We start from the raw sequence: 27,985 nt of genomic DNA on the forward strand, positions 1-27,985 counted from the left end.
ACAAGCTATTTAAATATTTTAAAAATTGGCATCTTCTGCTATAGAATCTTCTGTATGGTTATTCAGTAATGTGGAAATACATTCTTTCTCAGTTTTTAAATACATATGAGGGTTTGATAGGCCTAAATCAAATCCTTCAGTTTAATTTGCCGCCCCCTGTATACCCTTGAAGAGAATAGGCCCTGCATTCAGCTGTGCTGTATTGGAGGGAGAGGTTGGAGAATTCAAGTTCCAGTATGTGAGTTTTGAGCCTTATAGAAGCTTATTATATTGAGTTCGCCTTCTTTGGGCCAGTTTACCTTATAGTGTGGGTTGTGGGTTATAGATAACAGCACCTAGACCTTGGCTGATTTCGAAAAGCTAAGCATTACTGGGCCTGAGTAGTACTTAGATAAGGGACCACCAGGAAATCTCAGCACTATAGGGCAGACTAGACGTTGAAAAAGATATCTGGGAAGAAGTCAGTGGGAAACTACTTAGTTTTGTGTTGTCAAAAAAACCTACCTGCAGATCCCCACAAAGTCCACCAGAAATTAAGCTAGTCTCAAAAAAAGGTTTACATTTGAAGTCTGAAAGCACCCACTTTGCTTCCTAAATCCATCCCAACTACTCCACCTAAAATGCACACACATACACATTGGACTGAAAATTTCAGCCCCTTCCATTTTAAGGATGTTACCAGCAGTGTGCTCAAGGCATGGCACAAAGTGCAACTCCAAGGTGAAAAAACTTCTCATATGTGGCCTAAACCCTGATGAGCTCACATTACTACGAAAGGACACTGTAGATTTTGTTATATCTAATTATTCATAAATTTAGTTTTAATTAATCTGGAGTAGTTGTTAACAGTCTGGTTTTATATTCCACAGTAGATCAACTGAAGTGAATGAAGATATCAGTCCAAGGATAATAGCTCTCCATAATATTCAGAGGAAACGAAAAATGGAGCAGGACGGCTTGCTTTTCCAGGCAGTAGGAATTGTACGTTTTTCTAGGATTTTCCCCTCCCTTTTTTTAATGTTGTGTATTGCATCTTTAAGAATTTATTTTCCTCAAGTCATTAGGTTGTTACTTCACAAGAACATTACCATTTTCAGTGTAGAGTTTTCAGCCAAATGAAAGGTCTGCTTAGTTGTAGTCTCCCCACTTCTGTCCATTAATAGCACCTTTCCTTACTCAGGGCCTTCCAGATTGGTTGGCTACAACTATGGCCATGATGCTTCAGCTAAACAGAGTTGTTCTTGTTTAGTTTTGGGATAGGAGACCACCAGAACACCTAAGGGCATCAAGCTGGAAGAAGGCAGGGCCAGAAGGCAGGGGCAGCCACTTCTGTGTTATTGCCAAGTAAGCAAGGATATATCCATGTAATCAGGGTTCAGACTTGACTCAGGGGAGACATTACTTTTATTGTTATTGACATAACTACACCAAGTGATTAGAACATAGATTTAATTAAATACATAATTAAAAATTGGCGATGCCTCCATTTAACTCATGACTTGATTTGTTCAGGAGTTTTTACTGGGCAACTTCATTAAAAGCATTTTGAAAAATTTAATATGCAGTTACAATAGGGATCACCTCCATCCATTTACTTGCTGATATTTTAGTTAGTGATTTTACTTTAAGAGGCTTTATATGTTAAAATATTAAATATTAAAATTGTTATCATATCCTTCTTTTTAGCTTGCTTTTGATGGTCTGTTATAAGAAGTTAGGCTTTTTTCATGTGTTTTTTAAGTTTGCTTTAAATCTTGGTTACATGTCACATTCCTTTAGAACAAAATATTTAATTGATTTTTATATAATTAGTAAATGAATTCTTATGAATAATATAGATGGTCTTTTATAATGTTCAAATATGAAATAATTTTGAAATAGAAAATAACAGAGCTGGAGGTCGGACTAATGGCCTATGTGACCCCTTTCGACTCCAAAATTCTATGAATACCAATAGAAAACAGCCACAAAAGGGCAAAAGTGGATTTCCTTTCTTGTTGAGTCATTCACAAAAACAAATCATGCATTTATTACTATAGTTTGGTAATTTAAATGTCAATCCCTTAACAGTCATTAGTACAGTAAAGCTACAAAAAACTTGAGCAGAGATAATCCTGCTCTAAAGGTGAAGAAGCTGAAGCAGAGAGAAAGTAATTAGCATGCAAGCTTTTAAACATGGACAGAATCCTTTTTATTATTTTTATTAAAATGGGTAAATGTTTTGTGAGGAAAACTGAGAAATGCTGCCTAAATACAGTAAATTTTCATAGGATTGCAGCCTGAAGCTTGAAGATAAAATAGCATCCAAAAGTCAGGCTGAAATTTAATGTTGGACTGTAATAACAAGCACCGGTACCAGGTTTCATCTGGCATCAGTATTCTTCCCTCCCCCTCCCCCTGCCACATACACTTCATCAAAATATTTTGCTTTTGTGTAGTTTCATTTCATTGCAATACAATGAATAGATTCTTCCCTGCTATCAAAGATCATATTATCTTCAGGACATCTCCTTTTAAATAAGATATATTTTTTCATCCCTCTCAGTAGTATTTTTGAGTAGAAACTCTGTGGTTACATTAAAAAGGTGTGTATGTTTTTTAAAGGGCACATTATTGGCACCGTCAGGGCCTCCTGGAACGAATGTATCACTGGCTTGGAAACGTGTAAAAGGATGCAGATCAAATGGACAGAATGAGGTGGCGGAAAAGACAGTCATTTTGTTACCATCAGGTCAGTGTCTGTGTATGCTAACATAATCAAACCGGTGAATCCAATAGTGCTCTCCCTTCTCCTTTATCTGTTCTCTGCTGCCCCAGAAAATTGAAACATTACACCTAGTCTTATTATCAAATATCCATAGCTAAATCTCTAGCAGATCACAGATGACTTGTCTATTTATTTGTCTAATTAGTTGCTCCAGAATGTTGTACAAGTAACATTCATTTTCTTTTTCCTTGTAGATATAGCAAGTAAACTTCTAGGGCAGTCAATGGATGAGAAGGGACTCCCACAGCTTACCAGCTATGATTGTGAAGTCAATGCTCCTATACAAGGCAACCGAAACCTGTTACAAGGTGAAGAGTTGTTCAGAGCCCTGGATCAGATCAACTGAGCTTCTCCTGTACCTCCCTCTTCATAATTGTTCTTTTTTCTTGGACATTGGTGATTCACCACCTAAAAGCAGTCTATTTATATTTTCTATATCTGATTTTAGAAGCCTGGGTACAAATACTGCACTAATTCAGTTAGTTTGCATCTGATCCCTTTTCTACTTTGGACAGTCTCTTACATAATGAGTTTTGTTTCCTTCCTTCCTTCCTTCCTTCCTTCCTTCCTTCCTTCCTTCCTTCCTTCCTTCCTTCCTTCCTTCCTTCCTTCCTTCCTTCCTTCCTTCCTTCGTAACTCAGCTAATGATGCATTTTTGGTACATAAACAGTCCAAGTCAGTTACATTTAGAACATGCTTATAATGACAGCTTTGAAGTAGGCACCTTTTCAAAAAGTATTTATTTTTTATTTTGACTGGGAGTTTGTCACTGAAGAATTCTATTTGATGATACATTGCCACAATAAAATTGTCTGAGCTTTCTATCATGTAGTTGTAGGCATACTTGAAGGCACATTGTGCTGTTGATCTCTAATGTTTGGATAAATTTTTACTTTTACTTTTTTTTAAAAAAGAAATATTGCTTTGCAGCAGTGCATTTGTAGCCACAATCGCACAATCTATTTTCTTATGAAAATAAACAAAATACCAGCAGTTCCTCATGCAATATTGTGCATTTATAAAACTAGTTTTTATGATGAACATTTTTTCTTTTATGTTTCTCTTTTATGTTAATTACCTGTGAAATCATGTAGAAATTTTGGAGTAGTGCTATATTTTTGTTATGTTGTATTTCAAGATGTTCCTAAATACTGTGTTTTAATATTAAATATGATTAGGGAAAAATAAGTTGAGCGTGAGAGGCTAGTAACATCTGGAGATTTTTAGGTTAGGAAAAAAGATTATTGGGGTAGGGAATGGGAATCTCATACAAATATTTGTGGAGCAGGTGGATGGATATTTTTTTCTCCCTTCTGCATTTTAAAAAATTGGGCCCACTGAATAAAGTTGATCTTCAGGCCAGTTGAAAATCAATTTTTTCCCTTTTTTATTTTTTATTTTTCTGCAAATGAATTAATTCATTGCCACAATATGGAGATGGCCACTTTAGAAATGGCTTTCTAAAAGATGACTTTTTTTAAAAAAATGGACATGGATCTTAAGGTCATCTGTGTTTGAAGGCCATGCACCTCCTAACAGTTTGCTGGGGGACAAACAACAGAGGAAAGACCTTTGTTTTCATGCCTTGCTTATGGACTTTCTAGAAGCATCTGGCTGGACTAGATGGACCTTTGGCCTGATCCAGCAGGGCAGCTCTTTTGTTATTTATAGGAAGATATTTTCTTTCATTTGAAAGAGAATAATTTTTTGATGTTTAAGTTGTTTGGCCAGCTCAAAATTCTCCCTAGCTCATAGCTGTGAAAGTACATGCTAATACTGCATACCAATAACAACTTAAATGTTCCCATTACCCTGTTTGGTCGAGGTGATATTTCAAACAAATCATAAAACGTGTTGCTTTTTTAGCAAAGTTATCTAGTTTCATCACTAAGTTGTTTGCTGATAATTCAGTGTTTTGGATCTTAAGTACCTTGTTGCTATTAACATCAGAGCTCCCCCCCCGCCCCAATTAAGCATAACTTTCAGTAATGCTGAATATGCTTTAGAACTTTTTATTTAGGAAACAAGTCACAAAACATCTTATTTTCTTTCTACATGCTGTATAATAAATTCTACCTACTCATTCTTTTTTCCTTTTTGTGGTTGGATATGACACTAACTGTATTGTTTTATTACATCAATAAACTATGTGGACCAGGCCTGTAACAAAGGGTTGTATCTGCAGATGATAGTAAATTTCCAGTGTCTATTGTAATTTTTTTGCTACCCTGCCATGAAATTGTTGATAGTATGCTGAGCAATACTATAAGGATGGGTGCTACAGCTGTGATATGCATGCATTCATTCCAGGATGTTAGAAAAATTTACATGGCTTGGTTTTAAAAGGAGTATGATTCTTACAGTGCAATCCTGTACATGTCTACTTTAACAAGGTGCTGGCAAGTATGTGCCCATTCCCACTCTGAAGCACATTTTCAGTTTCAGATCTGAAGAGCTGCACATTCCTAGGGCATAGCATTTTATATTAGTATAGTGTTTTATTAATCTGGGTTTAGCCGGAGTTACCAGAACTTAAAAATTATTCTAAAGTTGGTAGAGCATAGTATACCTGTTGCTGTTCCATAATATGAAACTCTTGTAGCCTTCTGATGGCCTTTTAATCTCATTTCACCCTGATTGTTGATGTAAACTTTGTCCATCCGTATATGTCAGCTCTTCACCAGGAACTCTAGTACAATCAGAGCTAGTGCACTGCTCTTAACTCCACCTGGTTGATAGGCAGTGTTGAATCATCCTTAGACAAGCAAATCTGAAGGTGGTCTCTCCAAACTGTAACCCTGGAACCTGTGATTACCTGATCAATTCTCTGAGTGGCATTTCCCTAGTCAGGTTAGCGGAGGCTAACGTGAGGATCTATCCAGATGGACATGAATGGGATCTTGTTACAATCTGGTATTTGAATGTTGGAAGAGACCATGGAGTTGATCGGGGATGAAAAATGGTCCAATGGTACTAGTATATCCAGGGCTATAACCATAGTCTCTTATAGTCTTGCTATAAAGGTCTGTCTTCTGGATACAAGGATCTTCCTTGCAGTTTTTGAAGCTTGAGGGTACCTTCCTAAGACGGGAACGGTTCCCTTTTCTCTATATTGATGACTTCCCCTAGGTGCAGAATCTGATTTGAAGGCAGCTAAACTTTATATGAGAGCCACTTCAGTGTAGTGGTCAAGGCATCAGGCTAGAAACCAGGAGACCATGAGTTCTAGTCCCACCTATGGCAAATCACTTCTGAAAAAACTTGCCAAGAAAACTGCAGGGACTTGTCCAGGCAGTCTCCAAGAATCAGACATGATTGAACAGATTAAAAAAAAACTTTATGTTGAGAGAGAGAGAGAGAGCGAGATCTTCCAACAAAATGGATACCCACACAACTTTAACAAAGTGCCATTCAACCCACTACAACACAACCAACAGAAACTATGAAAAGGATAACACTATCATATATCAGAAACATCTCAGAAACAACCAACTATTACAACCACATGGCATCACCATAGCACTCAAAGCGACTAAAGTCCTCCAAAACATCTTAAGTAAATCAAAAGACCCAGTAGCTCAAGAAGAAAAAATGAGTCATCTACAACATACAATGTAATGACTGTAACAGCCACTATGTAGGACAGTCAGGCAGAATAACAATCCATGAACACCAACTAGCAATCAGAAGACATGATGAAAACTCCTTAATCTCACAACACATTGACAAACTCAACCATAGTTTCAACTGGGAAACAGCATCCTAGACCGAGCTAAATCCCAAAACACTAGGGAATGCCTGGAAGCTTGGCACTCAGACACATCAGCCAACAATAGACACATAGAGATAAACCACATTTACACACCATTCATAACAGACAATAAAGCTAAGAAACAGACCAGAACCCATCCTCTCCAGCAGCTTACACCCAGATAAGCAGGCATTAACACCAGACAGACAAGCAAAAAACAATAATCAAGGAACCACCAAGGAAAAAACCACACCCCCACCAACACTGGCAGGGCAAGCTACTGTATATATAAACGGAGCAAACCCCACACTTACAAGCACTGATGTTACCTAGTTGGGTAATGAAATGTCTGAAATCAAGCTCAGAGAGCATCAAGGACTCCACATAACGGATTTAGTATCCAGATCATGGGAAGTATTTGTCCTACTCTACTTTGCCTCAGTCAGGCCCTAGTTGGAATACTACATTCAGTTCTGCATATTATAGTCTAAAAAGGACATAAATGTGGCTACCAAGATGGTGAGGAATGTAGAAACCAAGTTCTGAGAGGAACAGTTAAAGGAACTGGATATATTTAGCTTGTAGAAGAGATGACTGAGGGGAGATATAATAGCCATCTAAAGACTGTCAAATAGAGAAGGAAGTGTTTTGTCACCCTGGAGGGTAGGGGTTGAAACTACAGGGAGGTAGATTCAAGGTAAGTATTTAGAAGAATTTCCCGATGGTAAGGGCTGTTAATCAATAGATTAGGCTGACTTATGAAGTGATATGAAGAACACTGGAGATCTTCAAACAGAGGTTGGATAGCCATCTATCTGAAATGTTTTAGCAGATAAGCAGGAGTTGGACTACATGATTGCTGAGGTTACTTCTATGAATATATGATCTCCTCAACTTTGACATTCCAGGCCTTGTGGTAGACACTATCCTGAAGTCAAGCCACTTGGATTGGGAAAGATACCTTGAACTCAGGAGGGATACTCAGTTAGTAGAGATCTATGGTTATTTCATCAAGAGATGGTGGTGTTAAGGCCAGACCCCTTCTTCTTGCTGAATGTCCGTTTTTAATTCCCACCATGCACAAGATATTGTGTTCCTCAATTTCTGTCCAGATCTTATCAGGCCTAGAGAATGGACCTGGCACAAGCCAAATAATGCATAAAGGTCTCTGAATACCTCCAATGTACTCTAGAGAAGTGAAGGACCAATACCTTTTTTTGTCTCCTATAAAACAGGAAATGGGATATGAGCTATAGTATCAATTATTAGCAGATAGATCAGTATGTCTCCTGTTTCATACTCCCACCAGAAGTGCATGTCCAGCTGCATGCAGGCAATTACCTTTCTACAAGGTAAGAGGTAAAGCTATAATGGAACATAGAATAGTTAGGAGGTGCTCTTGGCTGGCAGCTACTGATGATGGAAGGGGTAAGCATCAGGATGGTTTGTTGGCATTGGGTCCTGATGAAGAAGAAGAAAAAGGAAAAGAATATAAGTAGAACCCCAAAGAAATTAAGCTACTGGAATCTCAGGAAAAGTCCGGAGATGAGAAAAGTGAGATGAGGTATCTGGGGTAGTGAAAGAGAGAGAACAGAATCCTCATTAGAACTGGAGGAGAAGAAGACTAATTATGTCTAAGAGTGAGCTGCTGATGCAGAGAAGTTCCAGGGCAAAAGAGAATCCAGAGGGGCAAGGCAGCAACATCCCATTCTTCCCTGCAGAGCCAATTCAGAATGGTGACAACATCAACAAGATGTTGAAAGAAGTAAGCAAGTATGTCTGGGGAAGATGGGGAGAGAGAAAGAAATAATAAAGTGTAAGAGTTAAGCAATAATGCAGTAAACAACATATGAATATGATAGAAAATAAACGAGCAACGAGAACAGGCAGGTGGAGAATTCAGTGTTCAGGCAGCGAAATATATTAATAAACAGAAATTCAAGGTTAAAAGTGGAAGTTTGTTTATATGTGAAACCTTTGATATTGCTACTGTAGGTGTAGGGAAAATCAACATGCTACACCAAACACTAGAGACCAGCTAAGCTACAGGCTTCACATGACACTGTCCAAAAACCTGCAGATACTGTATATTTGTGGCCAGAAAGAGTTAATTGCTAAGTTCTGTTTTTTAAGAAATAAACCTGGGGTTTGGGGGAAGCAAATTCCATTTCCAAATTCTGATTCTCTGTTTCATTTTGGAGTTCAATATATATATTTCTATAATAGGTGGTCAGTGACAGACAAGCAAATGCAAGAACATTGAAGATTATTATAGCCATTTTTTTAATGGAAATTTCTACAATATCCAGCATCTTTGCTAGATTTTGGACATATGTTTATATAGGTACTTGCAGCTTCTCTTCCATAATATGAAAACATATACCGTAATACAGGATGTTTAAGAATACCATTTGTGTAGGTTACTTAGATTCAACCACTCCTACTTCTTCCATTGTGGTCTTTGGTCAGCAGCCCCAGGATGCAGGCATGACCTCTCTTTATACTTGTCTGCTCCCAAATGTTTTCAGTAATGTGTATGACACAAATGTATGCAACATAAATGAGATTTATTAAGACTGTTCATTTATCAATAGTTAAAACATAGGCTATGCTCTTACAGTATATCTTAAGCAAAATTATATTAACTTACACTTGATACAGATAACCAACAGAAGACACACACAAATAACAACATTGAGAACCATAGCTCCAGTCAGATTCCCAGAACAGATGAGGCAAACCCTTTGCAAGATGGGAGCCTGAGTTTTGTACGTTCTTGAATAATGTTATAACTGGGGGATTGTGGGACTCTTCCCCCCAATATTAGAGATTAGAACAGATATCAGAAAAGGGGCTACAGAAAATGTACATGTCTAAGAAGATGGTCATCTACGTACTACGTACATCTAGGGAATGCGTCACAAGTCAAATAGAACAAAGCAGAAGTTGAAACAATTCAAGAAGGTAAAATTATATTCACCCACACACATGAAGTACTCAGGTGCACCTACCATAGTGTCATAAATTGAGTCAGTGAAAATAATAATAATAATAATAATAATAATAATAATAATAATAATAATTCTACTAGATTAAAAGGGACAGTGTGAAGGAATGGTTTGATGAAGGCCGTGCTCGGGGAGATAAGCGTTCCCTTAGCCCCCAACAGGAGCGTGGGAAAGTTAAGAAGATGAGACTGGCACTACCCTAAGGAATTCACGGTGTTTTGGCTTGCTGGCTTGGGACGTTTAGATTCAGTCTGGAGAGATTTCTGTCTTTGAGGTGGAAACTAATAAACGCAACAGAACTGTATCTGTACTGTCTTGTGGAGTTCTTTGGGCTGAACCTGACAGACAGCAATGTATAACATTTGAAAAAACAAACACTTTTACACAAATCTGTTTACCATGGGAATTGGTAATTGATAACTAAAAAAGAAATGTTGGGGGGTGCCTTTGAGTCAATGTTGACTGACTGGTGACTGCCTGGACCAGTCCCTGTGGTTTCTTCGGCAAGATTTTAGAAGTGGTTTGCCACTGTCTTCTTCCTAGGGCTGAGAGAGAGTGACTGGTCCAAAGCCACCCAGCTGGTTTTGTACCTAAGGCAGGACTAGAACTCACTAGAACTCTAGAAACTCTCCTGGTTTCTAGCTTGGTGCCTTAACCACTACGCCAAAGTATGTTAGTAAATAAATGTACACTTGTTGGCATTAGCTGTTCCAGGTTCAGAGAATTGTATTCCAATTGATTTCAGCAAAATTATTTGTTATATTTATAAACTGCCACAATAATAACCTATTTCATACAATGTAATTAAAAGAAAACAACTGGAGGTGGCAGCATTTGGCTGACGATGGCTGATCTGGAAAAAAAAAAAAGCTGATTTGGATGGAAGATCTCTGGGAAATTCCAGGGTTATAGGTTAATTGGGAAATAAAAAACACAAACCATTATGGATGAAGGGAATGGAATATCACTTTTGTATTATTGTCAAGAAAACAATACAGATGCATCCATGTAATCACCAGGGCTTTATTTTGAGTCAAAGGAGACTTTATCATTTACCTTTTACCTTCTGAAAAGAAAGCAGTATATAGTTTGATATAATAGGAATGTCTTACCCTGTATAATTTGTAAACAACATGGAACATATTTCTTTTTGAAATGATTTTATCTAAAAATGCCATTCTTATTCTTTAGTGAACTCACAAACCACCAATTAAGATAGTATTTTATGATTCCCTTCATCTCCAAATATAGAAGTTCAATTAAACTTTGAGAAACAATACATGGAAACTGCAGTTTTAATTTGGGCTAGCAGAGAAACTTGTCTAATTCTATCACCAAAACTAATAATAGCTGAAATCTAGAATTGTTGAAATGGAAAAGACTGGATTCTCATCCAGAGAAGATGACTAGATACAGTATAACAGAGAACAGAACTATTCAGGATATTTATTATTACTGCCTGACAACCAGAAATGTTCTGCAGCCACTAATCCCTACAAACATCTGTCCATCCATGCATAGAGCTTTGGGGAACACTCTGGCAGGATCCTAGCAGTATGCACAGAAGCTGAATTAGGGTGGGGATAGGGGGGTGGATTGACTTGTCCCACCTTTCCTGGGCAGCCATATTATATAACATATGAAGAATCCTGCTTGGTCATCAGAAGGAAATTTAATCTAGCAACTTGTTTCTATTCATTGCCAATCAAACCAGGGAAAATAGGCAGGAGTACTAGGTATGTTTGCCACATTGAGTTGAAATAATAATAATAATAATAATAATAATAATAATAATAATAATAATAATAATAATTGTAAGCAGTCGGCTAGCAAACCGGATTTATTTCTGAAGGTTTCCTTCAACTTTCATAGTACATAACAATCAGTAGCTTTATGCCCCATGCGGTTGTCTCCCCTTCTTTAATCCATCAATTCTAGCCTGCCTAAATTCACTTTTATGTGCAGTTATTAAAAGTAGACAAACCCTTCTTGCAATTTTAGGCACTTCACTACACCATTGTCAAAGCATTTCCAATCCCCAATAATCCACTATACTTACCTGTTATGCTCCATAATTTCTCTTGGAAACATTTCAGAATTTTACCTTTCTACTATATAGCAATCCTTTAAAGACCAAGTGTGGAAAGAGTGGAAAGCTTCCTCTCTAAAATAATTCACCATCATGCTGTCTTTTGAAATATGCCGTCCTGTGCTGCTCTAGTTGCAGCTGAGGATGCTCCTCCTGGATGCTGGAGAGAGATGCAAATGAGAGAATGTTCCGGACGTTCCCAGCCAATCCGCTCATTGGGGCCATGCCCACTCTACGTGCAGCTCAGCACTCTAGACAGAGCCAGGAGGCATTTCCTACTCCCCCACCCTTCCTTTTTGTATCAGAAAAGATAGTACTTGGTTTGGCTAAGAATGTGTTTTTTGGCACATTGCAGATCTGCTGTATGAATCAAGGATAGAGTAATCTCTTACTAAGTCTCTCTCTGGAGCTTGTTCAGGATTTATAGGCATTCTAGACTGAACCCAACCAGTATGCTTATCTAGAATTTTCCCATTAGGCAGAATGTTTCATACCAATTTTTGAAGGACTGTCATAGAAATAATATATGATGTTAGTAAGTAAAGTGTTTATTGGATAATTTGTTATAAGGAAGGAGGGCAAAAAGCTAGGAACTTGAAGAGATGTAAGGAGAAGAGAGGAAAGAGATAGATGAGACAGAGAAAAGAGGGAAAGGCAAAGCGAGAATTAGGATATACTAAACAAGAAAAAGATGAGCTTGTGCAAAGTAATGTCATTCTGTAACTAAGTACAGAAGTATGTAACTCCAAATGGAAACAATTTATATCCTATATTTACCTGTTATTTAAAACCATTTTTAAATCAATTTGTAATGGTTTGTAAATACTGGTCCTCTGAACAAATGAGAGCAGAATATAAATACTGCTCTCCCCACACTACTAGGCTGGTAAAAGAGCAGATAATTATCAATATAAACACACTAAATTAAAGATATAGATATCTGCAGATTGGATTTTGACGATATTATGACACTTCTGACCAAATAAACCCAGCTCCATGCCTTATGACCTGTTGTGGGAACCCAAGCTAGTGATTTATTTATTTGTTTATGAAATTTATAGGATGCCTCATTTCAGATGTAGCAGTTGGTATTAAATCATATAAATGGTTTGTTTGTTTGGGTATAGCATGTTATGGGAATAAATTAATTGTGAAGATGTGGAATCATTATTACAGAGGTTTTAAAGTAATAGCTGGTTGGGCATCTATCAAGGAAATACTATATTTCATGCCTCCCCATCAAGGGGCGGAATAAATGATATTTGATTTCCAACATTATTCAATAAACTGCACGAAAAACTGCATGCAAGGTTTTTGAGGTATACAATTAAAAAAAAGACTAACATTTCTTTCAATGACTCTAAAACCAACACAATTAGATTTCAAAAGAGAGCAGAGTGGAAAGAGAGATAATTATCCCTTTTTTTTTTTAATTCAAATTTGTCACCACCCATCTCACTGCGGAGTGATTCTGGGTGGTTTACAGTAAAAACAGAATAAACAATTAAAATATATAAAAATTAATTAAAATATGCTAAAGTTTTTTGCATTTAGACTCTTAAAAAGATCAGTATCAGCTTATCTAGGTTGTTCTTCTATCCCCCCAAAAAATGACACTTGTCACTGGTTTTGTGTGTATACATACACGCACACACAAATATACACAGCTCTCTTGGCAGACAGTTACACATTTCTTACATTAACAATTCTAGTTTGGTAAAACACAGATCAGTCACAGAAGGACTGGAAAAACAAAAGTAATGTTCGGGTAGGGCATCTCTCTGTTTTTTTCTTTTGTTACTATGAGAAAAAAACTTATCATTAGACATAGGCTGTTAAACAAAGTTTGTTACGTTTACAGCTTGGACCAGAAAAATAATTACCGATGCGCGAGACACAAGAAGGAGATCCTGATCACCATTAGACCATCAATCACTACAGCGATACGAGAGAAATAAATATATCTTAAATAAATAAGTAATATTGCAGCAGGAAAAAACAGTAATGGATATCTCCCCAGGACCCTTCCTTGATTCCGATTCCAACACAAAAAATGAAGTAGGACACTCACTCCGCCTTTCAAGAAGATGACAGCCTTTAAATAGCCATTTTCAAAGTCGACCCTAAAGAAGAAAGCGCCGTGACCGGAGCGTGCAACCCAAAGGTAGCCCTGATTGGCCTGATTCTCCCCCCTCCGCCCCCAAACCGGATTAACTCTTAAAAAGGCTGCCCGCTGGGAGTCCGCGTTAAGCAGATTCGGCAGTTTCTGTCCTTGGGCGGGGAATGAGTTAAGTCGATCCCGCCCCATTCGGCGACGCGTATTTGTTTGCTGTTTGCGCGTGCGCAGTCAACACCCTCCGCGGGGACGTGCATGGGTTCTCTGGCGCGGTAGATGACCGCGCATCATGAGCGGGTGGCCCGGGCTGAGGGCCGACTGTGAGGCGTTGCTTAGTCGGTTCCAGCAAGCCGAGAGCGTCCGCTTTGAAGACTTCGCCTCGATCTGGAGGCAGAACCGTTTCCACACCATTTTTTAGTGAGTAGTTTTTCCTGCGGTCTGTCTCCCCTTCGTGGTTTCAGCCTCTCGCTCCAGGAGAGAGTGTGGCGGTGGGGTGGCCCATCTGTGAGTCCTGTGCCTGCACGTGCAAGACTTGTGAAAAGGTCATTTGGAACACGACTGAATTCTCTCCGCCCCCGCGCGCTTTTTTTCTCCGTGGTCTTCTTGTTCACTGTGTGAAAATAGTTGTGAAGTCTTTGTCCCACTTCTGCACTCTAATACGGTGCTCTTCTGACGTTTTAGTTGCATCTTCCGTAGTCACTGAATATGCTAGTTGGGGATGAGGAATGTAGTCCAGCACACCTGAAAGTTGTCAGGGTGGGGAAGGCTTCATGTTTGGAGCAACCCCCCTCCCTTTTTTGCTTTTCCCATCACTTTTAGATGCATTGGAACTGCAACTTTGAGAACTTTATTTTTAGAACGTATTTATTTATTTATATTTCAAATCCGTCACCGCCCATCTCACTGCAGAGCAACTCTGGGCGGCTTACAGTAAAAAGAATAAATATTAATTAAAATAGAATAAATATTAATTAAAATACATTACAACAAGATTCCTAGATAAATAATAAATATCTTCCAAGACACTGATGTTAACTAGGAGTTATTAGACTCAGGGAGCATCTTCAAGGCGCCAGCCACCCCCACCTTTATTATTATTATTAATAACTCAAGTCAGCAAACATAATACTCCTTCTTCTTCCTATTTTCCCCACAACAACAACCTTGTGAGGTGAGTTGGGCTTAGAGAGAGTGACTAGCCCAAAGTCACCCAGCTGGCTTTCAGGCCTAAGGGAGGAAAAGAGCTTACAGTCTTCCAGTTTCTAGCCTGGTGTCTTAACCGCTAGACCAAACTGGCTCTTTGAGAACTTCCAGATATGATGGATGTTGGCTTGGCATTCTGGCAGTTTAACCTCTTGCACGTTTATTTATTTCCATTTTTTTTGTTGTGTTAGTATAAATCTTGATACAATATATTATTTCCATACAATTATATTTATATAATATACTTAAAGTTTTAACATTCTATTATTTTAGTACCTTAGAGTATTGAATATAGAGAAGAGGAGAGAAAAAGGGGCTATTCTATCAATATTAATTACAGTTTAGGATATTACTGTTACAAGCATTATGATCCCTAAAAGAGAATATAATGTGATGCAGAACAAATTTGGCTGTCATAGCTGTGAATAGTGTGGCCAACTCTTGAAGGGCTTCCAAAGAACCTCAGAGCATCCCAGGAACAAAGTCTGAAAAGCACAGACTGCATACATTCTGACTACCATGTTTTAAAAAGAATATTAACATGTGGAATGTATTACCCCAAGACATGTTATGACCCACTTATCTGGGTGGGTTTAAGAGATTGGATAAATTTATGGAAGACAGGCCTAGATGACTACTGTATTGTCCTTGAAGACTCAGTGAGGTTGGGGGCAGCTGGCTTCTCAGTACCAATTACAGGGAACCACAGTAGGTGAAGGGTATACCTCTTTCTCCCACTTGACTCCTGCACTTAAAAACATCTGATTGGCAACTGCAAGAAACAAAGTGCTGGATTAACATGGGCCTTGGTTTGATCCAGCAGGCTGTTCTTATTTTATTCCATTATCTAATTTCTTTAAATCAGAGGTGTACAACCCGAGCCCACAGGCATGCAGGTGGTCTCTATAAATCTTGGGGGTGGCCACTTCAGGCCTCCAGAAGTTTTTACCAAAGTGACAAAAGAGAAAAATGATTGAATATGTGATGAAATTGAGTTTAGTTTTTAATCTGGGCCATACCCACTGTTTCTTGGAAGGCAGACTCCAGTGTAACGTGCAGTGGCCAAATGTAGTCTTTGCTCAGTAAAAGGAGTACACTCCTGCTTTAAATAATGCCTGATTAAGCAACTCAGATAAAGTAATTATCTGTTCCAAGCAGGTTGCATTCAGAGATGTAAAATGTTCTATTTCCTATTCTATAAATATTCCAGGGGATAATACAATAAATAAATGAATAACATTCACAGCAGAACATGTGCAGATTTGATAGAAAATGGATGGTGTATTTCAGTATTTTTCTTTCTTCCTTGGCTAAGACCATACATTTTGGTTGAGGTTGATATATACTGTCTATAAATTTATGCTGATTTATGTTTCTATGCTGATCTTATTTTGTCTAGTGGTAAAATAAGGACTCCAGAGCAGATCAAGTTCACCAAAGAAGCTTTAGCCCTGGTATGGCCCTATTTTTTGCCTCCTTACACTTTCCAGATCCGAGTTGGTGCCCTTTATCTTCTGTATGGCTTGTATAACACGCAACTGTGTCAACCAAAACAAAAGGTAAACTTAAACTGCTTTTAATTCATTGTCCCCCTACAGTGTCCAGTGATCTTGTTATGTTGTAACTGATGTTCATTAATCTTGGAGAGTTGAAATTTTGTTTAATATAAAATATTTTTTTTATTTATTTTTTTTATTTATTAAATTTTTCAACCGCCCATCTCCCCCCAATGGGGGAACTCTGGGCGATTCACAACAAACATTAAAAACATCAAATATATAAATACATAAAACCTTAATTAAAAACATTACTAAAAAAGGAGGAGGAGACTCCAAGAGGATGAAAAATCTGAGGCTGAAGGCAGAAGGCCTCTATGGGGCTAGCCATCCCCATGCTTGAGGTATACCCACCCCAGGCCAGGCCAGGCCAGGCCAGGTGGCAGAACCAGGTCTTCAAAGCCTTACGGAAGGCCAGGAGTGTGGGGGCCAATCGCACCTCTGGGGCAGAATGTTCCAAAGAGCAGGGGCTACCGCAGAGAAGGCCCACCTTCTGGACCCCGCCAGTCAAATTTCTTTCACCGAGGGGGTCCGAAGCATGCCCTCTCTGTGTGATTGGGTGGGACGGGTTGAAGTCATAGGGGAGAGCGGTCCCTTAGATAACCTGGTCCCATGCCATGTAGGGCTTTAAAGGTGATAACCAACACCTTGAATTGGACCCGGAAGCAAACTGGCACCCAGTGCAGCTCATGGAGTAGAGGTGTTACATGGGCCCTCCTTGGGGCTCCAACAATAGCCCATGCGGCTGCATTCTGGACCAGCTGTAGTCTCCGGATACTCTTCAAGGGTAGCCCCACGTAGAGTGCATTGCAGTAGTCTATCTGGGAGATAACAAGGGCATGAGTGACTGTTCGAAGGGCATCCCAATCCAGGAAAGGGCGTAACTGATGCACAACCCGAAGTGCAAAGGCCCTCCTTGCCACAGCTGCCACCTGCTCTTCAAGCAGGAGCCATGAGACTAGGAGGACCCCCAGATTACGCACTGGGTCTGTCTGGGGCAGTGCCACCCCATCCAGCACCAAGGATGACAAAATCCCAGATACAGAGGAGCCATTAACCCACAGCCACTCCGTCTTACCAGGGTTCAGTCGAAGCCTGTTGTTTCCCATCCAGACCCTTACAGCCTCCAGGCACCGCGAAAGGGTGGCCACGGCATCACTTACTTCACCAGGAATGGAGATGTATAGCTGCGTATCATCAGCATACTGATGATACCTCATCCCATGATGATGGATGATCTCGCCCAGCGGTTTCATGTAGATGTTGAAAAGGAGTGGAGAGAGAACCGAACCCTGCGGCACCCCACAAAGGAGGGGCCGAGGATGGGACCTCTCGCTCCCTATCACCACTGATTGGGATCGGCCCTGGAGAAAGGAGGTGAACCATCACAAGATATGAACATGAATGGTGACCCAGAAAATAATATGCTCATTAAGTATGATTAGACAAACTGATTTTTCATTTTCAAAGCTCTCTTTGTCATATAGGGCTAAAACTGGGCTACTTTTCAGGGCTGTTAAAGAGTGTGGCAATATGTATGAAACATATTGGATAAACTTAAAAAGCAGTATATAGAAATGTGTACATATAAATTAATTTAAAAAGTATTGAGATACTGTAGATCTATTTAATACTGGGATAGGAGACCACCAGCAAATCCCTTGGACATAGGCTATTCTAAGAAGTTTTTAAAAATCCCATAAGAAGGCACTGGAAAATTATTTCTGCATTGTTGCCAAGAAAATAACATGGATGTGTCTATGTAACCATCAGGAGATAAGCTCAAGGGAGACTTTTTCTTTAACCGTCTAAAACTATCATGTGACAAGTCTAGAAATAACTTTTCTATCTCCTAGTGTTAAATATGCCAAGAACTAATTGTAAGGAGACCATGTAAGCCTCCACTCCCCCATTTTGAGGTGGTACACCCAGTTCATTGCTTCAGTTAGAACTAGGCGATATAGGTACCTGATTTTGCTAACATCCTTTGTAACTTCCATTTAGTTAGCCACATAGACTGCTTAGTTGCATCACATGTAGGCTATGTCTCTGACTTGTTTGAAGACATTTTTGTTTGTTTTCTATTTCAGATTAGGGTTGCACTTAAAGATTGGGCTGAAGTCAGTAAATTCAACCAGGAACTTTTAGATGCACAGCACTATGATGCAGCATATATCTTCAGGAAACTTCGGATGGACAAAGCATTCTATTTCACAGCAATGCCCAAATTTGTGAGTTATCAGAACCATATTAACAGAAGTACCCATTGCTTTAATATTTTTGAAGAGTTCAGAGCTGAAAAATGAGCAGTGCATACCTGGAATTCTTTCTGCCTCAGAACCAAATCCTGCTACCTCTCTTTTCTGGCTAAATGTGTGGTCTTCTTGTCATTCTTCTAACAAAGTTGTGTTTGTTTCAGTATGGTATCCTGCTTCCTATTCTCTATCCTGTAATATCCGAGCATCACGAGAGAATGAGAGAAATGCAGATTTCCTAGCATATATCCTGTTTTCTTTCTGATACAAATGCTTCTTCAGTTAAAATATTAGAAAGGGTGAGAGTAAACTTGGTTTAGGATGCTTGGTCTTTCCACAAGCATTGACTTTCCCCATAATCCTCAGGTGTTTGCTGCAAAATTGGAACTAAGTACTTGGTGCCCTAATGGTAGGATCTAATTCTGATAGTAGAAAAGACTTAGTCTGCTAGCTGGTTCTTTGGACTATGTGTAATTGTAACAGAGTATGGATGTGACCATTTTCTTGGCTCCACTTGGTCTTTGGTCCTCCCCTCATTAAGAAGCTCACTGGTTGATACTGGTATTTGTTGAGAATTACTGCTGTTGTGGCATAAACAGAGCCTGAAACTTCAGTTAATACATGGTGGGTGATTCGGACACTCTGCTTTTCCTATTGTTTTGATGCTGATATGACTATTTCTGTCCTAGCTTTCATTTAGGACTAAAAAGAACATGCATGATAAAACCGAGATGAAGAGGGAATTCAGAGATCCCACTGATCGTGTTGCCATGCTTTGCCAAGAAAATTCCTTAGAGGTATACTTGTTTATTTATTTATTTTAAATTTTTGGTTACAAAAAGAAGAAAAAAAATATAAAAGTGGTTTTACAAAAAAGTGAAAAAATATAACAAAGAGAAAAAAGTTAATATATCATAATAATAAACAATTTCAATTCTATATATACATATCTAATACAAATATTCAAGTACATATATATTTTTAATAGATTTATATGACTTTCATGGTTTTTTTAACCTACTGTATTTTGTATAAATGAGTCCCATATTTCATTATACTTGTCCATACCAAGTCTACGTCTATAGGCAATCCGCTCATAAGTGGCAAGCTCAATCAGGTCTTCAGTCCATTCAGTGAATGGGGCCATACATTTATCTTTCCAATGTTGCAGTATCAGTCCTTTGGCCATAGTTTTAGTATATTTAGATCCTAATACTGTTCTTCCGACCAAAGGTGCTACATATGTATATTCCAAAGTTGCCCAAATTGGAAAATTAACACCACTTGTTGGCTTATGGCATTTAATATTTGACAGTAGGTAAGCATGATGATATAACTCCAGATTTGGAAGATCAAATCCTCCCTCATTAATTGATAGTTGCATTTTCTGTAAAGTTATTTTTGGAATTGAAGAACTTCATAGAAATTTTCTAAGAGTTTATTTCTGAAAATATTTTTCAGATATAAAAACTGGAATTCCTCTCAGAATATAAATTAATCTGGGAATAATTTTCATTTTGAGAGCATTCACCCTTCCTCAAAGGGTGAGGTTTAATGACTCCCACCCACCGATATCTGAAGAAACCTCTCTATATTTTATGTATATTACATGTTGCTAACTGAGTTATATCCTTGGTATACACATACCTAATTGACAATTAAAATCCATTGAAGTTTTATACATTTCATCTCTTTCACCTCTAAGGATTGGAATCATTGCCCTATTTTATTATTTTTTTTGCTTTAAATGATTAGCCAAGATCTTACTGGGTCTTTCACTATTCTCCCAATTTCTCTGTCATAAACATGTTAGCATAAATTCTGTTTGTTGTGATATTATAGTAGTTAATTCATATTTCTTTTTCTGTATTTCTCTATACAAAACTGTAGATGGGCATCTAATTGTCTGTGCCCATAAATGTTTCAATTCATCTTTCAAATTATTTTCCCTTTTATTTTTGGGTGATGCATAAGCAATAATTCTACCTCAAATGTGTGCTTTATATGCTTCCCATTGAAAAATTCAGACACCTGATGTTTCTGAATTCAAATCAAAATATTGTAAGATCTCTACCCGCATTTGTTGTACAAATTCTTTATCATTCATTTCTTAGAGATATACTTAACACCTTGTCTAATATGACCATTTTTGGCTTATGTCCTATTCGGGGATCCCTGTAACAATATCCATATACAAGTCTACAGAGAAATAGATGTAACTTTTTTTAAAAACCCAGTATACACTTCCTGTGAACCTAACCCTAACCCTAACCCATAGTTCAGTATACAGAACCTTATATCTGGTGGCTGACCCTCATGTTGTTTGCTGAGATCCAGGCCAGGCCATTTTTACAGAAGTACAGCTGAGTTTTGATAGACCCAAACTCCATCTGACCTCCCCCAGCAATTGCATTGAAAAGTTAAAGAGCATAGGGGCAAAGCAGAACCCTGAGGAGCTCTGTATAAAAAGATATTACCACCTCTTTTAATTCTTTCTTAAAGGAACGTTCATAATTTGCACATTCTAATTAACTAGTTCTTTTCTAACAATTCTGTGATCTGACCTAGGTCCAAATGGTTAATTTAGTCTTACCAGCATATATTTCCAATATGGATGCAGAACTGTCCATATCTTCTGTTGGATGGAACATTAAGAGCAGAAAATATGCTTTTAAATATGACAACAGTCTCGATTTTTACTGATGCTGTCATTAAGAAATTTTGGCTTTTATCTGCTTCAATTATAAGGAAACAAAAAACATTCATGAACACTACCAAAGAATGAAATGTCTGATCTCTATGGACCAAAGTCAGCCAGATAAGGCTATCAGTTTGATTAAAGATGACTTCATAGCCAACTTCCAAGATATCATTCTGGAATATCAGCACTGGCAGAAAAAGAAACTGGTATGTAATTTCATTTTTCTTTATAAATTCTATATAAATGCTATAAACCAGTGGCTCTCACCACATAATATCAGAAAAAACACATAAAATCCTAACACCAGCCCTATCACTCATAAAACCATCAAGCTTCAACAGCCCTGTGGAAGAATTCTGTCTCTGAGGTCTTTCTGAAGGATGTTGAGATAGATGCAACTCAGACTTTTGATATTTAAAGACATGTTGCAAAGACATGTTGAAAGAGGCAGACTTTTAACAAATCTTGCTTCACGAGGCAAGAAATTCCTGGTGGATGATGTTAGAACTAGTTTTACTTTTAAATGGAGTAGCAGTTCACTGGCTTTTTGTGCACATGCATGTGTCCTGTTCTCCTGATATTGGTGGGAGAAGAAGGGCACCTTTCATCTGAATTGTGATCTGAGTGCACAAATCTGATGTGCATCTAATGCATCCTGAGGTCTGAATAGTGTCTGTCTTTTTTCAGGAACCACCCTTATCTACTGTGAGTGAAGGAGTGAGGAGTAGAAAAGAAGGTTGTTCCCAAGAGTCTGAAGTAAGGAAATTACCATCATCATCGTCATCAAGATGTCAGAGTACTTAATTTCTTTATAGGAATGTCTTGTAGGATATAGTTTACTGTTAAAGTCACTTGCAGCCATTTATAATTCAGCTCCGTAGTACGCAACCAGAAATACAAGAAGAGACTTGGAGGGAAAGATGGTCCCTAGATAGCTGTTCTTAGGTCTGCAGCTGTCCATGTTATCCCCAGAGCTCTTCAGCATGAGTCTGCAAATTCAAGTGCTCTAAATGGCATACTCTGTCCCAGAAAACATGATACATTCTTAGCATTTATTTCAAATATTTTCTTTGCATAATATGGATAATTGTTAAAACGTTAGAAGTCAAGAAGGAAAAAAAAATAATGTAAATTCTGCTGGCGATCTTTTCTTTTCAGGGATCTGAGAGAGCTAAAGCATTAGCTGACATCAAATCCAGATCATACTCGGCAGTTGCTCAGGTAAATGTGTAAAGGCCTTTTTTTTTGGTGCTTTCAGTTTTTGAGTCCTGGCAACTCCCTTCACAAGGTTTTTCAGAAGTGGTTTCCTATGGCTGAAAGTGACTGACTGGCCCAAGGTCACCTAGCTGACTTTCTGCCTAGGGCAGGTCTAGAACTCACTGCCTCCCCGTTTCTAGCCTGATGCCTTCACCACTACACCAGATTGGCTCTCTTAAAGGCCATAATTATCTGAACATAAGTGTAGAACTTAGTTTCAGTGTGCTTATAAGAAAAGGTAATTCAAAACAGTTGAACACCTTAGTGCCAAACTAAAAGTCCTGTTGATAAGTAGAAATCTGCTTATGTAACATTGGATGTAACCTTAAAATGCTTTCTTGGTAACCAAAGATAAAGTTGGCAACATATGATTTCTTTTAAGAGCTTAGAAGTAACCATGGAGAGAAGAGGCAGCAAACCACTCTTTTCCCTGATACAAGTTTCCTGTGTGAAATTGCATCTCCTTCCTTTTCCATCTGTCCTGGAAGCAGTACCATGACAAAATTCAAGATTGCATCCTCAGTTGCAAACAGTAAAGCCTAATAGTTAATAGAATGTGGATTTTTTTCACTGATGCACTTTTAAGCATATCTGTGCCATATAACTTAGTTCTGGATTTAATTTGGCTGTGTGGGTAAATATGCTCTTAATGAACATGGCATATGATCAATTTACAAGTGGCAGAATTAAATAATGGGTTCATTGTGTTGCCATCTTTCTCTTTCAGAACAATATTATTGTGTGTTCATTACTTGGATCTTTATTTCTTTGTTGCATTATTTCTTACTCTGGATGAAAACCTATTTAGGCTTCAAAGTCCAGACGACATCGCCAAGTTAAGCTAGAGTCTTCTGAATTGGGGTCAAATCATCGGAAAACCAGATTGCTTAGGGATAATAGAGGCAGAAAATGTTTACAGCCAGCGAAGAAGACACAACGTCTGCAACACACAGGTAATTAGCAGTGGGATTTAGCTGGGGAAATCCCTTGCTGTTTCTACAATGTCTGCTGAACTTCATGCCCTTGGTGTGTAGGCCTCTCTAAGCAATGGTTCGGGGACATGCAAAATCTGCTCTAAAACCCACGTTATCCTTAAACCAATTTTCAGATCATGGGATGGACCAGCCTGTATTTTGAATGCTGTGCCAGAACACAAGAGATGTGAATATTTGATATGTGTCCTTCCTGCTGCGTTCCCTTAAGCTTGCCATTATTATTTGTAAATGTCCTTCCCTGCCTTATAAAACAATCTGCCAGTACTTGTGTGTGTGTATGTGTTTGTATATTATTTCATAACTGTCCCTAATTGATGAAAAGGCCTGATGAAAGAGAATTGTATTCATTTGTGTTGGAAAGCTAATAATTGTTTGTAGCATTCTACTGTCCAGTGGGAAGGATTCTACAATCATGGTATGAGAAGAATTTAACCCGAGGGTTCTCAGGTTCCAAACAGGACAATGTAGGAAGAGATACTCCTTCAAGTAATCAAGTTCTAACTCATTTAGATATATAAATTGGGCTCTGTGACAAATAGGCATCCTGTGTACATCTTTGAAGTTCATTATTACCTGACAATCTCCCAATTGCATTTTGTTCTAACTGCAATCCCCAAATTGTCTTTTAGGGAGTCCCACATAGAATGGATTACATAGTTTCAGGGCATGCCATAAACTACTACAGGAGCATTCCTGTTTTGGGATATTTTTTCTTGTTTTATTTTTTCGCTGGAGTAATAGCTGCTTAAGCCATTAATCCGGGTTTAGAAGATATATTGAGTCTACATAAGCTACCCTACAACAACTCATAGCTATGAATTGTGGTCCTTTGTAACTACAGTTGAATCTCTGATCTGGGTTCAGGTGACACAGTAAGCCAAGCCACAGTATGACTTAGTGTGTTGTACAAACTCAGTATCTCATATGGCCTTGTGATGGGGCTTTAGATGCACGTTCTGTGCATATTTTGAGCTGGGAAGCAAATTAAAGTCATTTCTGCATGCTAGTATGACTACCATTTAGTGTATTTTTGAACACAAAGATGGAAAGGGAACAGTGTGCATTATGAGATAAGCCAAAATAATCCTTCTGACTCAACTGCTGACCTCCAAAAGTTAACTAAAGACATTGATTGCATATTACTTTTGTAAAAGGCTATGGCTATGATGATCTATTAGAAAAGCAGGTTCTGTAACTGGGTAGCCAGCAAGAATACACTATGCTTGTGAAAAGGTGTCTGTTCTAGGAGGCATTTCGGACTTGAGTGTTGTAGAGCTCCTGGGCTGGGAACATTATAATTATTGTTTACAGTTAATTGGTAATATTTACTTGTAATTATTATTGTATTTTGTTATTGTTATAATGGCTATTACTTTTGTATGCTGCATAGAGTTGGTTAAATGAAGTGCTTCAGACAGCCATAAATAAATAAATACGTTCCTTCCAAAAGGAACAAAAATTTCAGTCACCCAGGCCCAGTTGCATCCTAACCATTTGACATCACTGGATAAATTCCTGCAGCTTCTGGAAATTTGGAAGACTGAATTATGGTTCCCAATCCCTCAAATGTTGCTTGTTCCAGTGTAAGGGTATCCTATAAGATTGGCTGTCAAAGATATCTAATTTCAGTAAAGCTGAAATGGAAATTTCTCTTTAATTTTGTTCTTTTTGCAGGCACATTGCTGCTGACAGCACAGGAAAATACTGGGAGACTGAATATGCCTGTGATTGGAGATGATGATGATGATGGTGAGGGAGAACAAGAAAATGATCACTCGAGTGATGAAGGTGCGTTGTAGTATGCTTCTGCACAACAGCTCTGGCAAAAAAGGAAAGTTTGCAAAATCATTCCTCTTCATCATTCTTAGCTGTCTCCTTCACAAGCAGATGCATGAATAGTCCTACTTGGGTATCACTTCTCTCTTCCATTTGAGAAGTTCTTTCAGACATTACACTGGAGAAGAACATTCAGCTGTCGAACTATAGGCTTTCTTCATATAATGTAATTCCTCAATTATTCAACAACTTTTCCTTCTTCCAGGCTGTGATCCTCAATCAGCTACTAGCAATGCTTGCTGTGTGCTGCTTTTAAGATCATCACAGCAAGCGTAGCACGTAGCTGACCTAGACTGATCACAGAAAGCTAAGCAGGGTCAGACCTGGTTAGTTTCTAGAGGGAGATCACTAAGAAATTCCATTAATTAAAAAATAAAAATAAAAATCTTCTTCTGTATTGTTTCCAGGAAAAATGGAGTTGAGACTTGGTCTACTTTTTTTTTTTAATTTCAAAGATCCCAAACCCTAAACCACTGAATATAGTTGTTACAGAATAGCTAGGGTATACAGGTAATTTTTGATTGTGTTGATACAGAATATGTTCATATGCAGCTATACGAGTAGTCATTTGGTCATTTTTCCCCTAAGCATGTGAAATGTCTGCTATTAAATCTACAGATGCATATGAAATACATTGAGAAGAGTCATCATTTTATATTGATTGAAAATAGTGATTATTGGTCAAATTCTTCTTAAAAAATTGTTAAGAAAATAGAATTTAAATATAGAGTTCTTATTTCTTCACAACTATAAGCTGAGTCCTTGGATGATGACTATGTTTATTCCATTTTCAGATTTTGTACCCACTAAGAGGAAAAAGGCTCGTTAAGAGTGTATCTTAAGGGAAATGGTCATATATGAATCATCTGTGTGAATGAACTGTGTTTCCAGCCAGAGGATGAGGCAATCTGAGCGACCCAGTGCTATATTGTGAACTGGACACTGTTATTAAGAAGGCCCAGGCAGAAAAGACATCCTATAAATGCTGATAAGCATTACATATAATTTGCTTCATAGAAGATTATAATGGATTATTTATTCATATTTAAAATAGATTTTGGTGAAAGAGTTTCATTTTTAAAAAGTCTTTAGCCACATTAATTACATGGAAGAGGAAGCTATTTCTTTTACTGGACAATAACTGATTTGTAAATGCAGTGCATATGTATATTTCAGTGTTTTATGTGCCTATATAAGTCCTGCTTCCATTACTACATTTGTAATTTTGATAGCTATATTATTGTTAGAAGAACCTAGAAAGAAAGTAAGTTCTGAAGAAGCAGGAGATTTAGCATTTTTTCACTGTTGAAAGTTATTGAATTGCATCTCTGTTTCTTCTTGTGCAAAACTCTGGGGAGTGAACTATTGCCAGAATGAAAGATCCTCATGAAAATGTGAATCTAGATTTGTGTCACAAAGGAGAAGATAGAAAAGCAGATGCTTCCCAGCTTAAACTAAGGGTTGAAATTACAGGCAGACTGAAATGTGATGTATTATAACAAGTTGAAGTAAATCATGGTTTTTGTCCTGATTTGGCGTTGCATCTGGATCTGATTGGATGTAGCAATAACCATTATAGTCTATATTTCCTGAAGTAATGCTTCTTGGCTTGGCTCTGTGACTTTCTGCTTTCTCAGAAATGTAGACATTTATCATAGCCTGAAGTAGACAGATAAAGAATTCCATTTGTGAAGGCGTTTTTCCAGTCCGGCATCTGTTCTAAAATGATTCTGTTTTTCTCTGACTGTAAAGCTTCTAAGCCTGCTTAAGCAAGCCTATGGTGGGGTTTGTGCTAAGTGAAAAATGTAGCATTTCAGCTCATATTAATGTATCGAATAATAAAATCTTTTGTATATTTGTTTCTAATGAGCGGTAACACACAGGAAATCTTTTACATTCACAGAGTGAAAGAATTCAATATAGCAGTTCATGCTGCTGCAGATCTCAAGGTGACTGTGGGAAAAGAAGTCTGTTGCAGAACTGCTGAATAGCAGCTCATCAAAGTTCAATTCTATTAATTGGCATACAAGTGGAAAGGCTACATTTACAGAAAATGCTAAATCAGAATTCATAAGAATTCTGCCTTAGCTGTGACCATGCAGCTACTGAATATGCCTAACAAACCTGGATACATAGTTTATGTACTGTGTAATAGTTAACAAACCACGAACTGGCTACTTGATTCACTCCCTTATCACCACAGTGTGTTCTGTGTGGGCCTTTCTTTGAAGATCACTCAGAAAGTGCAGTTGGTGCAAAATGCAGCAGCCTATCTGCTTATAAATTGCTATTATCTTATGACCCCTATATTGTGGTCATCAATAGGCTTCCAGCTGCAACTCAAGTGCTGTTTTTGATTTTTAAAGTCATATATGGGTTGGCATCAAGGTACCTGCAAGACTACCTACTCTAACCAGAGTTGAGCTGCCTAAGGATGGCCTGCAGGAGAAA

General features: G+C 38.1%; 2 protein-coding genes across 3 annotated transcripts in view; both read left to right on the forward strand.

Moving 5' to 3' along the window:
- Positions 1 to 4,937, forward strand: part of HIF1A (hypoxia inducible factor 1 subunit alpha) — a 54,862-nt gene extending 49,925 nt beyond the window's left edge. For both annotated transcript variants that reach the window (XM_007427209.4, XM_088149736.1), the window contains exons 13-15: positions 870 to 981; positions 2,605 to 2,731; positions 2,962 to 4,937. In XM_007427209.4, the coding sequence (XP_007427271.1) occupies positions 870 to 981; positions 2,605 to 2,731; positions 2,962 to 3,113 (391 nt within the window). In that variant the 3' untranslated portion in view covers positions 3,114 to 4,937. The remainder of the gene's footprint in view (positions 1 to 869; positions 982 to 2,604; positions 2,732 to 2,961) is intronic.
- A 9,027-nt stretch (positions 4,938 to 13,964) lies between these two features.
- Positions 13,965 to 27,403, forward strand: SNAPC1 (small nuclear RNA activating complex polypeptide 1). The gene is made up of 10 exons (XM_088149737.1): positions 13,965 to 14,148; positions 16,334 to 16,493; positions 18,581 to 18,721; positions 19,435 to 19,542; positions 21,494 to 21,652; positions 22,134 to 22,202; positions 22,605 to 22,667; positions 23,512 to 23,656; positions 25,373 to 25,486; positions 26,329 to 27,403. Exons 1-10 carry the CDS (start codon positions 14,021 to 14,023, stop codon positions 26,361 to 26,363), a joined length of 1,122 nt encoding a protein of 373 aa, XP_088005863.1. The 5' UTR covers positions 13,965 to 14,020; the 3' UTR covers positions 26,364 to 27,403.
- The last annotated feature ends 582 nt before the right edge of the window (positions 27,404 to 27,985 follow it).

The sequence above is a fragment of the Python bivittatus genome, unplaced genomic scaffold, assembly GCF_059951505.1.
Source record: "Python bivittatus isolate LINGU-HERP-01145 unplaced genomic scaffold, Pbiv_v1 ctg000580_np1212, whole genome shotgun sequence".
NCBI classification, from domain to species: Eukaryota; Metazoa; Chordata; class Lepidosauria; order Squamata; family Pythonidae; genus Python; species Python bivittatus.